Source organism: Talpa occidentalis, unplaced genomic scaffold (assembly GCF_014898055.3).
Source record: "Talpa occidentalis isolate TD23 unplaced genomic scaffold, MPIMG_talOcc4v2.1 talOcc4.10, whole genome shotgun sequence".
Taxonomy (NCBI): Eukaryota; Metazoa; Chordata; class Mammalia; order Eulipotyphla; family Talpidae; genus Talpa; species Talpa occidentalis.
In genome coordinates this window covers 36415766-36431477 of record NW_023600993.1, presented here as the reverse complement: position 1 = coordinate 36431477, position 15712 = coordinate 36415766, and the positions used below count along the sequence as shown (strand labels likewise).

General features: G+C 45.1%; 1 protein-coding gene across 2 annotated transcripts; it reads right to left on the bottom strand.

The window, feature by feature from the left end:
- Positions 1-1139: 1139 nt before the first annotated feature.
- On the bottom strand, positions 1140-14616 carry ALAS1 (5'-aminolevulinate synthase 1). 2 transcript variants are annotated; one of them, XM_037530179.2, is made up of 11 exons: positions 14472-14616; positions 13284-13502; positions 10077-10304; positions 9144-9293; positions 7973-8195; positions 6413-6597; positions 5651-5830; positions 5144-5308; positions 2734-3002; positions 1861-2023; positions 1140-1445 (listed from the first exon to the last, which is right to left on the bottom strand). In XM_037530179.2, exons 2-11 carry the CDS (start codon positions 13480-13482, stop codon positions 1285-1287), a joined length of 1923 nt encoding a protein of 640 aa, XP_037386076.1. In that variant the 5' UTR covers positions 13483-13502; positions 14472-14616; the 3' UTR covers positions 1140-1284. The 2 variants fall into 2 exon arrangements, with proteins under 2 accessions (XP_037386076.1, XP_037386086.1); XM_037530189.2 differs by lacking the exon at positions 14472-14616 and adding an exon at positions 13693-14398.
- Between the last annotated feature and the right edge of the window lie 1096 nt (positions 14617-15712).

Below are 15712 nucleotides of genomic sequence, written 5' to 3'. Positions count from 1 at the left end.
TATTTTAGAAGTAGAGCTTAAGGACCTGTTAACATTATCATTTGCAGGAGAGATGGCTGATTTCCACAGAGGCCAGAGTAACTGGGTAGAAGATGGTTAAGACAAATGGAGAAGCAGGTAAGGGCAGAGTGGGAAGACCCATTTGCTGCCTGTAACTGTGGTCCCAGCTGTGATGGCAGTCTGCAATGTACAAAGGGAACTGAAAACCCAGCGCTGGTAGAGATCATGTTGCAGAGGGGAAGGGCTAAGCGCAGTTAGAGATGAAGCCCAAGGGTACTTGATATTCAAAGGGCCAGCATGAAATAGGAGAAAATAATAAGCAAAGGTTAGAGGAGAAACCTGTACAAAGGCCAAGGACAACCACCTCAAATACCACAAGTTGATCAAATGAAAGGAAAACAGAATCCACCACTGGATTTTGCAAGAAAGCAGCAGGAAGACTGGCACCCATAGGGCACAGGGATGACAGAACAGGCAGGAGGGCTAAGGTGAAAAGAGGAAGACCAGAGGATGTGGCAGTAGCTAGCAGCACATCTAGACAGAGACAGAGCTTGTTACTTTCAAGACGGGTGACAGAGCCGGGCAATGGGGAGAAATTCATGACAGGGAAGACAGATAGTTGCAGGCCTGTGCAAGAATGGGGACCCAGAGTACAAACGGAAAGAGTCAGGGTGAGGAGCACACACACCTCCACTTTAACTGGAGGGAACGGAGCAGATGGGCTGGAGGACTTGTAGTCACAGACAAGCTGGTTCCCTCCTGACTGCCCTACTTTCATGGAAAATCTGAGGTCTACGCAGTAACTAAAAAGGGAAACAGCTGCAGCAGGATTGCTAGGTAGTGTGACTGCCCATTTATGACTTGAGGTTAGAAATTTAAAGTGTAACCGCCTGCCACCGTATATGACTTCTTTGGGAACTGTTCGGTTGCTAGGGCGCAGCTGGGTCAGCCAGGAGCAGCAGCACTGAAGAGGTAGTTGGATTCAAGCAGAACAGGTGGTCCTGTCACTCTAGCAGGGCCTGTAGCCATTGCTGGAGGACGAGGATGTTTTTATACATTTTATACATCTCAACACTACAGACCAAATTTAAAGAGATGAAAATTAATGATTTTTTGATTTAGTAGCCAACAGGAGGAGCCATCACATAAACAAGAATTTATTTCAGGATTATACTTTTACTATAGATTAAAATTTAATATAATTTAATTCACATATAAGGATAACTTTGGAGACTATGTGGATACGATATGGGGTTAAGTAGAGTAGCTGAGGTCATCACACACTTAAGCCTGAGCGGATACCAACTTGCTCAGGCCTGAGAAATAGGATTTCTCTCTTTCACTCATTACTTCAAAATGGAGTGGTCTTCTGCAAAAGTTGCACTCGGCTGAAGAATGTGGCTTGAGTTTCAGTCCCACTCGCTTCCATGTGGACAGAAGATTCTCTGTGAGAAGAAACAGTTTAATTTAGGAGTAGTATATACCCAAGAGAAATGAAAATATGTCCATGCAAAATCTTGTGAACACAGATGGTCACAAATGCCAGAGACTCAAGCCTTAGGAGGTGTCTTCTCCCTGTAACAGCCATTACTGTGCAGCTTGAAGTCATCCTGACAATGGGCACTGGAAAGAACGGGTGTACTACTAGGCTCCCTAAGAGCTTCCAAATAACGCTGCACCCTCTTAAAATGAATCAACTAAATGTCTCTTTTAGAGTTTTATATCATCTCATAGCATTCTTAACTTCTTGGGAAAAGAAGAAACAAATCTGAATGCCTCTGAAGGGCTTCAACCACAAACACTACAAACGCAGCTCGCCAGTGAGGTCCTAGCAGCGCTCCGGTTGCTCCCGGTACTCACCAAGGAAATAGTTCATCATCTGCGGTGTGTGATGAGGGGTGGGGGCAATCCGCAGGAGCTCTTCCCCACGGGGCACTGTAGGGTAATTGATTGCTTGGACGTAGATGTTATGTCTACTCATGAGTTCATCACAGACTTCCGTGTTTTTAGCAGCATCTGCAACCTAATTTGTGGATAACAGAAGGTAAGATCAGAACAAGATGTACTCCTTTGTAGCAGAGACTCAGACTCTAATGAATACAGTGCCCACAAGGTTTAGGGTTGAGCACCACATGCAATGCTGGGAGAGAGGTGAAGTGTTCCTATACTCATGCAATGGAAAGGGGTCAGTGCTGCTCAGCGCTGTTCAGTTCAGGCCAGAGAACTGAAACCATGTTAGATGTCAGTCTGATCTCCCCCAAGGCTTCGCGTAGGGTAAGCAGGTGCTTCTGTGACCCCACCTGGCTTTCATATCCAGGGGTGTGCACACTGTGGGGCGGGGGGAAGGCAGCTTTGGTTACACTAGCTGTTCAAAGCAAAGGGCTAGCATTTTAGCAGAAAGGGCAAGACCTACTTTGAAATTAACTGAATAGAAAGCCAAACTTCAAAGCTTGCCAAGTTCAGACTTCTAGAGCTTTCCAGATAGAAAGCTCTGTTTTTACCCTATTGAGGCCGGTGCTCTGGAGAAAGAACCTCTGCTCCAGCCTGCTGGGTTCAAAGGTTTATTCTCATTGTGAAGTCAGCCAAAGGCGGAAACTAAGTGGAAGGCCACTGGCTACAGCCCCCTGCCCCAGCAGTTACCCTGCCCCAGCCCAATTTCAGGAAGGCATGACCCAAAACACTTCATATCACGTGCTGAGGCAGTCCCCAGTAGGTCTAATCACAGGCCATTACCCGGACAGGGATGATATGACTGGGGCAGTGGACAACTGGGAGGCCGGCATCCATTAGCATCTGCCTCATGAGCTTAACATTGCGCTGGTGCTGGCGGCGAAGTGTCCTCCCCTCGGCGCTCTTCAGGATCCGCACAGACTCCAGGGCTCCAGCCAGCAGCATGGGTGGCAGGGAGGTGGTAAAGATGAAGCCAGCCGCGTACGACCGCACAGTGTCAACTAGGGAGCTTGTGCTGGCGATGTACCCTCCGACACAGCCAAAGGCTTTGCCTGGGAGAAGACAGTCTTATTTACTACAGCAACAGTCCTAAATGTACACAGCAAAGTATTACACAGTCTCAAAGCATTTCCTTTCCTTTTTATTTGCTTAATGTGCCCTAATTCTGAGGTAAAGGCATGATCATCCAATTCTGAAAGGGAAAAAGCTGAGGAAATTTATGACAGGGTTTTTTTTTTTTTTTTTAATTTGTAACTTTTTATTTATTTATTTATCTAAAAGTTTTATTTATTTATTTATTTATTTATTTATTTATTTATGTGTTTGTTTGTTTGTTTATTTATTTATGCATACAAGCACTGGGTACAGTCAGAAGCGTGGGAGGGTGAAAGAACTAACCAGAGCCAGAGCGGGGAACAGAACAGGCAGAAGGACCGAGGTACACTGCTGAGGGGAGCAGCGGGCAGCAGGAGAGGTCTGCGCGCCATGTGGGACCCTCCTCTGGTGGCTGGGGAGCAGCCAGGGATCGGACCGGCGCTGCAGAGGCTGCGGGCAGCTTCGCAACTCAGCGCTCAACCGCTGCGCCACCGGGGAGGCCCTATGACAGGGTCTTGCCCAAAGTCATATGGTCAAGCTGGTATGTGGCCAGGATCAAAATGCAGGTCTCCAGGAGAGGCCTGGCCGCTGAGCGTTTGCCCCAGTGTGCCTGAATACCAAGCTGCTGTTCGCCTCTTCTCCCACTATCCTTTCCCACCCAGGCCTGCAGCTCGTGGCGGGGCAAGGTGCTCTCTCTGTGTGCTGCCCTATGTTTGCACTGTGTGCACTCTCTGGGGCGGGGCCCGCACTGCTGTGCCTCAAACTGGGAGCGTTACCTGTGAGACTGGAATGTAACCCAGCTAAGACATTAACTGTTTTGGTGTGACTGGTATTATTTCCTATTTAAGTAAACACAAAACTTGGACAACTAGCATTTGCCATGTAAATATGAAAACTGAGAACCTGTTAGGTTTGATTTAGGACTAGCCTCATTTTTCAGTTCTTATTAAGTCTCTTTATATAATCTGTATCTCAAGTTTCAGGATTAATGACTCTAGAAGAGTCCTCACAGATCTTAACATTATGTTCTGTAATTAACATTCCTGTGTGACCCCCCTGCAGGGCTGGGTTGATATAAGCTATTACAGTGGAAAATCTCTCCAGTTTGTTCCATCTCACAATGACCGTAACTTCAAAGAGTCTACAAATAAGAGCTCTTTAAAAGAAAAGAGCTTCTGGAATTTGGACACATGAACAAGTGTTTTTCCCCTGGCAGACCAGGTTCTTCTGATCTGCAGGGGGTAACAGTGTTGAAGTGCATTTTTTTTTTTTTTTTTCATAGAAGAACTGGGGTGGAGGCCAGAGGTACGGGAGGTGAGAGGATTCACCAGAGACAGAGTGGTTAACAGAACAGGCAGATTTACCAAAACACACTGCTAAGGGGAGTAGCAGGTAAAACAGGAGAGGTCTGCTGCACCAAGTGGGTCAGTTCCCTGGCCGGGGGTCGAACTCAGACCCTAGCAGTGATAGGGCTGAGACTTAACCCCTAGGCTATCGTGAGGCCCTGAGTTGCACTGTTTTTAGCCTCCCCCGCTTTTTTTATCAAGTGCAGGCCATAAATTGGCATTTTAGCTAATTGCTAGATAGGCCTCCAATTGCCTTATAACTTGAAATCCTCAATTTTTTTGTACAATTTACATGGTCACCTCTTTATATTCCTCACAGGCAAAGAAAATGTCTATAGTAATTATTTGCATATCTGTTCCACAGATTCACTTATCTGTTCCACAAAAACTAAGGTAGGTCCTATAGACATTCCTCACCATTGTATTGATGAGGAAACTGAGGCAGAGAGGTGGACTACCGGCCCAAGGTCACAAGCTAGTGAGTTATGCAGGCAGGGTTTAAGCTCAGTAGGGAGCACAGCTCTGGTGTCCCAGCATCATGAGACACTGCCTCTTACCTAGGGGGAGCAGAGGAAATACAAAGCCCCTGTGTGAATGGGAGTGGCTCCCATGTGACAGGGACAGAGGTTAGCACCTCACAATGGCTGAACCTGCAGGTCCCAACTGCTCTGGGAGAAAACTATCTTTTTAAATATAAGGAAACAACCTGAGGCATAGAAAGTAAGGCTTTTGTCATGGCACAGCATACATACCAAGTGTTCCAGAAATGATGTCCATTTTTGGCATAACTCCATCCCGATCACCAATACCTCCACCTCGAGCCCCGTAGAGCCCCACTGCATGGACCTCATCCACAAAGGTGATTGCTCCAAATTCATGGGCCACATCACAAAGCTCTTCCAGTGGGCACACTGCTCCTGAGTAAAGACCACAGGCTGCTCTGAAGAACTTTCTATTTTATAAATTTCTTTTTGCAAAGAGTCAGTCAAGAACAAAGTAATGTATGTTCTAAACTATCATTATTAATATTGGGGAAAAAGTGACTTCCCCAATTTCTAGGTTATCTTGTGGTCTTAGAGCATAGCAGAAGCCAGAGTAGAAAATCTACATTCACCCAAATCTATACAATGTCCACCAATTACAAGATCCTGGCAATAAGTGAAGAGAAAGGAAACTGCAATAACAATAACACCATACTTTTCAAGAGTTCAGGTCTAATTTTCATTTGAGGGTTCAGACTGGTCTCTACTCAGACTTACCATCCATTGAATGGACAGTTTCAAATGCAACAATCTTAGGGACTGAGGGGTCAGATCTTTGCAGCAGTTCTCTGAGATGGCTGACATCATTGTGACGGAAAATGTACTTTGGCACCCCGCTGTTCCGAATCCCTTGGATCATGGAGGCATGGTTCCCAGAATCAGAGTAAATCTCACAGCCTAACAGGACAAAAATGTTATTTATTGTCATCTGAAACAAAGACAAATTATTTCCTAGACAGTCAAGAGACAACAGACGTAGCCTGAAAATGCTACTTTTGCCTAGAAGGAAAAAAAATACTGCATGCCAGCTCGTTTCTAGTGGAATAACTAGTGCTTCTCCTTTGAAAAGGTCCATAGGTACAGAATAACTGTGTGGCAGGCAATCAATCTGCTTGTTAATCTGGCTGCCTCACTCAAATGCTAACAATTCCCACTTCATTTTTTTTAATAATTCCCACTTCAAACTCAATTAAAAAATAACTATAAATAATTAAGAGATTTCTCAAAATTTTTTTCTTAAACTACAAATCACATTTGAAGCAATTAGCTTAAGTCCTTTAAATTTGATTCTTCTCTGATATCATGTTCTGCTAGACTTTATAAAGTGCAGTGAGTACTTCATGCTCAATTCAAGGACAAATGCTTCCAGATATTATCATTACTCTGAAATGAGTGTTCTTGGTAGGCCTTCTTTGTTGCAAATATTCCTGTTACTAAGAAACACAAAAACTCTAAGGCACCCATAACAGGCTTCCTTACTTGGCATCATCTTAGCCAGAGTGTAGAGAGTTGAGTCGTTAGCCACAAAGCATGAGGAAAACAAGAGTGCTGCATCCTTCCCATGGAGGTCAGCCAGTTCCTGCTCCAAGTCCACATGGAATTTACTAGTACCAGAAATATTTCTCGTACCACCTGCTCCAGCACCATGTTGTTTCAAAGTGTCCCTTAAAAGAGAAAATAATTCTTATTGTCCTCATTCGGACTTCCCTTTTTCATGGCTGACAAATGATGTTCACATAGGTGTTTATTTTTTTTTAAAGATATATTTTTTATTTATACACTAGCTGGGGTACAGGCTAGAGGCGCGGGAGGGTGAGAGGATTCACCAGAGGCAGAGTGGGGAGCAGAACAGGCAGATGGACTGAAAGCACTGCATGACTGGAGAGGTCTGCTGCGCCATGTAGGAATCTCCCTGGCTGGCCGGGAATCGAACCTGCACTGTAGAGGCTGCGGATAGCGTCAAGGCGCTGTGCTCAACCTGCTGCGCCACCAGGGAGGCCCCACATAGGTGTTTGACTAAGTTAATTAAAAACAAGATTCCAGGGCCTCCCCTGGTGGCGCAGGCGGTTGAGCGCTGCAGGCGGTTGAGCGCCGCACTGTGAGACTGTCCGCAGTCTCCACAGCGCTGGTTCAATCCTAGCCCTCCGGCAAGGGTCGAGTTCCACGTGGCGCGGCAGACCTCTCCTGTCTCGCCCGCTGCTGCCCTCAGCAGTGTATTTCAGTCAGTCTGCCTGTTCTGTTCCCTGCTTTGTCTCTGGTGAATCCTCTCACCCTCCCGCGAATCTGGCCTGTACCCTGGTTCTTACATAAATAAATAAATAAATCTTAAAAAAATATAAAATAAAATAAAAACAGATTCCAGAATCATACACATATAGGAGGAGAGATGAGGAAAAAAATGACCAAGAGCAACTGGGATAATTTTTCTAACTTCCTTTTCAAATAAAAGCAGAAGCACTAGAAATGCAGAATGGCTTCTTTATTCCTTGCCTTGGCAAGGGCCTGATGGGGCCCTTCCCTCCCTCAACCCAAACACCAAGCAAGCTGATGAGGACAAGGGACTTTCTCAGGACCCAGGCTGTCCCCCTCCTTCTCAGTTTCCTAATAGGAAGCCACTTCTGCACATGGCGTATGTCCTCCTCTGCCATCCTTTTTCATAAGCCTTTTAAAAGTAGTTTTTCCTCCAAAGCTGCTAGTTTTTTACTTCTCCAACAAGAGCTGTAAACAAGGATGTCCCTGTGCAAGACTGCCGGGTGTGAAAGGCACACTCACTTGTGGAGTGATAGGAAGTGAACTGAGACATGTACTCAGACTCAATAAACTGAACCCTCAAACACTAAGGGGCTCCACCAATTATTTGTACCTTAGAATTTCTTTACAAGGAATCTGTAGATATTTTTAAAGGCTTAGTATTCTGCTATGACACACTGTTGAATATCTCAACTGTTGAATATTGCTCCCATAAAAGATCCACCCTTACATATCTTCAATGTCTTGCCAAATAATGTCAGTGATATCTGAAAGTTGAGGGCTACTTACATGACTGCCCCACACACCCGTGGGTGGCGACTCATCCCTAAGTAGTCGTTGCTGCACCAGACTGACACCTGCTTTTTGGTGATGAGAGAATCTGAATAGTCATCCGCCATGGGGAAGATGTGCGCTCTTCGGTTCACAGTTTTAAAAACCCTATAGGTATGGTCATTTTTTTTCTCATCAATTTTCTTCTCAAAGAAACGATCATATTGAAAAGTGGAAATAGCTAAAAAACAAACAAAAGACAGTACAGTCAGATGGTTAAAGAGCATGTGTGGGACCTGGCAAAAGACCTGGGTTCTGTGTTAGCTGGGTCACTTGTAGCAGGGAGACCTGGGCAAATTAATGAAATACTCATCTGGGCATGTTACTTGATGTCTTCATCTTGAGACTGTGTAAGTCTCAAATAAAACTGTAGGTCAAGTTTAGCACAGCACCAGTGTATAGATGGGAGGCATTAAGAAATAGAAGGCAGGGCCTCCCTGGTGGCACGGGCAGTTGAGTGCAGCGCTGTGAAGCTGTCTGCAGTTTCTGCAGTGCGGGTTTGATCCCAGTTGGCAGGGAGATACCCATATGGCAGGGCAGACCTCTCCTGTCTCGCCTACTGCTCCCCTCAGCAGTGTATTTCAGTCAGTCTGCCTGTTCTGTTCCCCACTTGGTCTCTGGTGAGTCCTCTCACCCTCTGCACATCTGGCCTATACCCCGGTTCTTGTATAAATAAAATCAATCTTTAAAAAAAAAAAAAAAAAGAAATAGAAGGCAGGGCCTCCCTGGTGGCACAAGGGGTTAAGACACAACCTATGAAGCTATCTGCAGCCACTGCAGCACATGCTCAATACCCAGCCAGGGGGCTACCCACATGATGCAGCAGACCTCTCCTGACTCACCCGCTACTCCCCTCAGCAGTGTATTCCAGTCAATCTGCCTGTTCTGTTCCCCACTGTCTTTGGTGAATCTTCTCGCCCCCTGCACCTCTGGCCTGCACCCCAGTTCTTGTATGCATAGATAAATAAATCTTTAAAAGAAAGAAATAGAAGGCAGGCTACAAACTCAATTTGTAGTTGCTCTCGGTGAGAGTAAGGGAAATGCGTTTCAGTTCACAACTCATTTATGTTTAATCTGATGTATATTTAAGTTAGAAACTCTCCTGCATCAGGCCAGCAATGAGACTTACATTTTGGCAAGTTATCTTGAAGAAGATGGGACACGCCTTCTGGTCTTTGCTTCCGCATGATATCCTGAAAGTTCTTCAGCAATCCACTTGGCTCTCCGCCATCAGTCTTCATGCTAATCACACTGGGGTTCACTGAGGTTTGGGCAACCTCTGCAGCAAATGTAACATAAGGCAAAGAGACCAATATTGTAGTCAGGGTTGACAATACCTTCCAGACATACTGCCAAAAATGACTAACTGCCCACTTGACCAAAAAAAGCCAACTACAACTAGTTATGAGTGATACATGAAACTTCTCTTCTATTTTAATTATTGAAATGGCCAACATCTGCTGCAGTTTGTTTTTGGAGCTACTAGTCAGTTTTTAATGAACATTAAAGTCCAAAGTTTTCTAGCTGGTTCACATGCTTTCTCTACCCACAAACCTTATCTCGATTTTCTTCACAAAAGACAATTCTAGTCATATATACATCATTTCTGCTATTGGGGTACTCTTTGGGACCTTGGGTGCTCCATGGATACAGCCACAACTGGAATTAAGTTGTCACTCAATGACCATTAATTACAGACACACAGATGGGAGTCCTAAGACTATTACTTACTGTAGTAACATCATCATTTGTACCTCTTATACCAACAGATGGTGGAAAGAAATAAAGGAGTAATAGTTTATTACTAGAGGGTATTTTTGGAAATTAAGCAGTTACTGTAAAAGCTGGCCACATTCTATACACACACCAGAAAGTCCCACATCCTGCCATCCAGTCTTTTGACTATCTTGATGACCTTCTCCTTGGTCCTAAAAGAGGAAGATATTTACACAAATATACTATACTATCCTAATAATAGCTCATTCATAAACCTGAGGGTCCAGAAATAAATACCAAAAGGACCTCTTCAGCTCTCCTAATGGTTCTTGTCTTTTCTGTTTACCTTTTCTCACAGCATGCATTTCCTGCACATCCTCTTGAAGCTCTAGACTGGCTTTGCGAAAGACACTGCTGCCTTTCTGGCTCATCTGGGCTGCCAGAAAAGGGCATTTGCTCGCAGTGCCCTGGCTCGTGGCAAGGGAGGGGTGTCCAGATGGAAGCTGTGTGCTATCTGAAGTCTGCTGGGATCCATCAGGAGCCTGCTGAACCTCAGTTTTGGCAGTTTTGTCTTCTGAGGGAGAGAGAGAAAAACTGAAGCATCAGAACTGGTTGTTAGAACATGAGAAAACCACTGGTTTCTTTCTCTTATTGTATTATTTCAAAAACAAACTTTATACTTACCCTACCCCACAATCCAGACACAATTTATTTTTATTAGGTCCTGTTAATGTGATAATTTTCTCATCTGTCTCACTGGAAATTATATTTCTGTAAGAGTTAACTAGTAGTCCAGTTACCTCTTGAAACTACAGTATTTCTTACTTACAAATATAGTATTTTCTAGTTTCAGACAACCCAGAGTTCTTAAATTGGATTATTTCAAGTAAATCTACCTCAAGTACACTTAGCATATTTCATGAGAGGATACTCCTGGAAGTGTTCAGAATTTTTTCTGTTAATATTTTCTAAACAGATTCTTTACAATGAAGTTTGCTGTTGTTTAACATATAAACTACTGGTTTTCTTCTTAACAAAAGAAATTGGGCTAATAGTGAAGTCTTTAGACTGCTATCTAATAGAGATCAAATAATTAGTATGCTAAGGAAAAATCATATTCACACACCTCATCTACTTTCTCATTTAAATGCATCAAAGTTGTTCATGGACTTAATACGGTTAGTAATTACGTGTCCAGTTATAATTAATTCCCTCTCCCCTTGAGCAAATTTGTTCACCTTCCTTCTAGAAAAGTCTTTCCTCATCATTCTGGAATACTCCTGTGAGTCATACACTAGCCTTTCCCACAACTTGGGTAAGGTGTCTCAACATAGTTTTCATCAAAATCTTCTATAAAGGAAAGCCAAAAAAAAAAAAAAAAAAAATGAAGTTCATTTTATTGATTATAAAAAGTAATACCTATTCATTGTAGGAAGTCTAGAAAAATTAAGAAAGAAAGTACTATCATTCAAAACATCACCATTGATATGGTATATTATCTTTCTCCCTGTGTACAGGTTTTTAAAATTTTTTACTTATTCTGTGTATGTTCGCTATTCTGCTCTTTTAATTATAAAGTTACTTTCTTTTAGCCAGAACCACCATCTTCCAGTCGCCAAAATGACCAACACAGGGAAAGAGGGGAGGCACCTGCTATATGTTCTCTAGGTCTTTTAGAAAACATGGTGGTGTTCCTTCTGCCACACACAAGCAGATCTACAAGAAAGGTGATACCGTAGACATCAAGGGGAGAGACACTGTTCAAAAAGGGCTGTCCCATAAATGTTACCTTGACAAAACTGTTAGAGTCTATAACGTGACCCAGTATGCAGTTGGCATTGTTGTAAACAAACAATGGCAAGGTTCTTGCCAAGAGAATTACTATTAAGCATTTTTAGCTGAGGTGGTTTCCTAAAACAAATGAAAAAAAAATGATCAGGAAAAAAAAGGAAGCCAAAGAGAAAGGTACTTGAGTTCAGCAGAAGTGCCAGCCTGCTCCACCCAGACAAGTACATTCTTTGAGAACCAATGGCAAGGAACCTGAGCCGCTGTGACCCAATCCTGTGAATTCATGGCATGATGGGTGTGAAAAAAAAAATACAAGACCTTTGGACTATTAAAAAAAAAAAGTTCTGCTTAAGCTAGTAAATATTTTGTGAATATTACTTGTGATGACGGCATAGGAGTCTGTCAAGTGGACAAGCTACATTCTACTCAATGATTCCTCTAATGCTTGGAAAAGAATGGTAAAAGAGGATTTGATTGTTCAGTTAAAAAAAAATAACTCCTGGACAATGGTAAAGAGGAAAATAAGTCCTACAAAGGATTAAACCCTTTTTACTTAAAGAAAAGAAAAACATTCCTTTCTTCTAAGTCCACATCTAAAGAACACACCTAAGACAGACTGTAAGGTAAATTATTCTTTAGGATTAAGTGGAATCTGAAAAGCCTTACTCTCTCCTGGCAGAGTCAGATCAAAACTAAATCGAACTGATCTTTTTACTCTTTATTAAAACAAGGAAATTCATATAGAAAATAAAGATACATGTGTTTTAAAAAATAACTACTCTACTGGCTATTGTATGATTCCACTGAGAGCCCTAGAGAAATCCAATTCCTAGAGTCAGAAAACAGAATAGTGGTTGCCAGGAGTTGGGGATGGGAATTTAGTGTTTAATGGGCACAGAGATTCAATTTGAATGATGAAGAATTCTAGAGATCAATGGTTGTACCACAACATGAATGTACTTAATACCACTGAACTGTAAACTTAAAACTGGCTGAGAGGGTTAAGTTTTACGTTATGAGAATTTCATCACAAAATAATTTTAAAAAGAAATGAAGGAAAAAATTCTAACTTTCAAAGCCAAAGCTTCTATACAATCTTGCTGTGAACATAAAACTACTCTAAAAATAGTCTATTAAAAAAATCCAAAGGGCCAAATATTTAATGAAAGGTTGGAATAAAACATTCCAACAATATAGTTATATAAATGAGGCACTGACCAACAGTAAAACTACTATAGACCTTGACATACAATAAAGAAACCTGTAATGTGGAACACTGGCCACCATTTCACCTTTATTTATTTTTTTTTTTAAGATTTATTTATCTATTTATACAAGCACTGGGTACAGTCAGATGCATGGGAGGGTGAGAGGATTCACCAGAGACAGAGCAGGGAACAGAATAGGCAGACTACACTGCTGAGGGGAGCAGCGGGCGCGGCAGGATTGTGCACCATGTGGGACCCTCGCAGGTGGCCGGGGATCAAACCGGTGCTGCAGAGGCTGCGGGCAGCTTCTCAGCCCAGCGCTCAACCTCTGTGCCACCGGGGAGGCCCCCACCATTTCACCTTTAAAGGTGACAAAACTAAAAATTCCTATGTTGTGGGGTTAGGACAATTACATGAACTAATTCACAGAAAGCACATAGTAACCCCCTTGGTTACCACCCTGGGGCTAGAACTGCCTCTAGACTAGGAATGACTGCAAACATTGCACACACACACACACACACATACACACACACTTTATTTTCAATAACACTTACTCTCATTGGCTGGAGGGGTTTCCTTGACCTGCTGGCAGTGTATTGCTGAAGTGGACAGGGGCCGAGGGGCTGGCTTGGTCCCAACTTCCATCATCTTAGGGCAGTTTTGGGCATAAAACAAAAGAGATTTGCCTGCCTTCTGCAGAAAGGCCTGAGGCACTCGGGATAAGAATGGGCAGCGGCGAACAACAGTCTCCATGTCCCGGAGGTGCACTGATCCTGTAGAAAGATGAAAGACAGCAACACTTCATAATAATCAGGCAAATGCCACGAAAAGGTCACCCAGTTCAGGTGTCACCTGAAGTTTATAGCAACGGTACCCTGTAACACTAACACTTCTCACTATAAAATGTCCAAGGACAACAGCACTGAAGTGGGACTCAACTAAGGAGTAGTGCCCATACTTTACCTAGGTCACCAACTTCTTCACTCCACAGCTTTGTACAAAAGCACTTGCAAAGCAACTTTTCCAGATGAAGTAAATACTGATGATTAATAACCAAGGGGGTAGGACAAAGAGGGACAAGTTAGGAACAGGTTTGGGAGGTCAGAGGCTCCTTGAAGGAGATGCACAGAGCAGATATGACATCTTGGCGCACACTCAGGTGAAGGGAGGCTAGGGAAGAAATCACTGTCATCCATCCAGGCAGAGAGGAGTCTTAGGAAACCTGACCTTCTCCAGGTGGCCACACTCCCAAACTAGAGAAGGCGTCCAGCGGGCCCCTGGGTCCCTGAGGCAAGGTTTTCACCCAAGTCATGCCCCCACGCTGGGTGAACCGGTTACAAGCAAGAAAGAAGGGGGCATGGAGAAGGTCAAGGATACTAGGAGAAGCGCCCTTGGGGTTAACTGGGGATAGGCAGGGAGCATAAAACCGAGGGAGCTGGATCTGGCGGAGGCGGTGACGGCCCTGGGCGCGGGGGAGTCAGGTTTCCCCCCGGGTGGACGGCTCAAGAATAACGGGAGGGGTCCAGGAGAAGGAACTTCTAAAACGGCCAGCGAAACGGGGAGAGTCAGGAGGGGGCCAAGTCGGGGACACTGAGGCGGCCGAACAGGCTAAAGGCCTGGGAGATGAAGGCGGACCCAAAGGTGGTGGGGGATGGGGTCCCAACTGCCGGGACCGGACCGGGGCCAGCCCGGCACGCGGGGGCGCACCCGGCCGGCGCCGCTCCCAGAGCGCCGGCCCTCACCTGCGCGGGGAAATTCGTGGAGGCGGCGGCGGCAGCAGCGACGGCAGCGAGCACCCAAGCCCACAGGACAAGCTGACCGACGTCCTTGTCGGCGAGAATTCCGAGGCCGCGGCCGTAGTCGCTCTAATATACGCCCGGACTGAGGGATGCGCATGCGCCATGGGCGCCGGTCGTCTTCGCGCATGCGCGTGGCTTGGTGCTCGGCGGGGGGGGGGTGGCTGGAGAGGCTGGCGGGGCGGGGAGGCGCAGTCTGGGGAGGCTCGAAGGAAGTACAGCCCAGCGCGTGTGGGCTTGGTGGGTTGGAATGCGGTGAGGGCTGCCCGGGATCGTCAGCCGGGAATAGGGGCAAAGCGGTGGATAAACCTCGGCCTTCACTCCCTCCCCGCTTCTTCACTGGCTGCCCAGTATTTCAGAACTCCATTGTGGGGCATTAAGGAGCAGAGTTGGAGGGGAAGTGAGGGCCAACGCGGGCCATAAGGCTTTAAAAACGGGTCTTAAACTTGGAAGAGGGAGGGAATACAAGAGTTTCAGAACTAGGGTTTTAAGCAGGATCTGCCACCCTACCCTCCTCGGGCTTGCTTTCAGGGGTGTGACCCAGGGCCTCCCGGGAGTAGGTGGGGTTGGGTTGCCCAAAGATGGAGTTCCTGGGGGGTAACGCAAGGCACTAGAGAGAGTGACTTCAGAGTGAGGAGGAGCAGAAGCTGGAAGAGATCCAGCTGTGGCGCTTTCCAGTCTCAAATGAAGGAACTTAATCAGACTCAGAGAAGGGAAAGGGCTGGATGGAATCTATAGCTCTGAGCAACTGCGGGGGTGAAGGGTGGGGTAGAATGGGTGGGTGGTGGAATAGGGTGTGTATGTGGAGGGTGGGGTGGGCAGGTGGAGGCACAGGGCCTGACATATAGTTAGGATTTGACACATAAGGTTATTATTTGCTAGTTTTCCATGGTGAAAACACCACATTCACCAAGTGTGAATAAAGCCCCTCCTGACCACCCTGAGTACCAGTTGTGTGGCTCAAGACTCCATCCCAAAGTTCAGAGTTGGGCTGTACTTCCTTTGAGTCTCCCCCAGACTACACCTACAGGGTAGGGCTTGGCAAATCCCTCTCAGGAACGCCAGCCTGCTCTTGCTCCATATCCTTTGCAGCTTAACTTGGGCTTGGTTGGACTGGGCTTGTGCCAGCTCAGAACTGCCCTCCTCCAATCTTTTTTTTTTTTTTTCTTAAAGATTTATTTATTTAG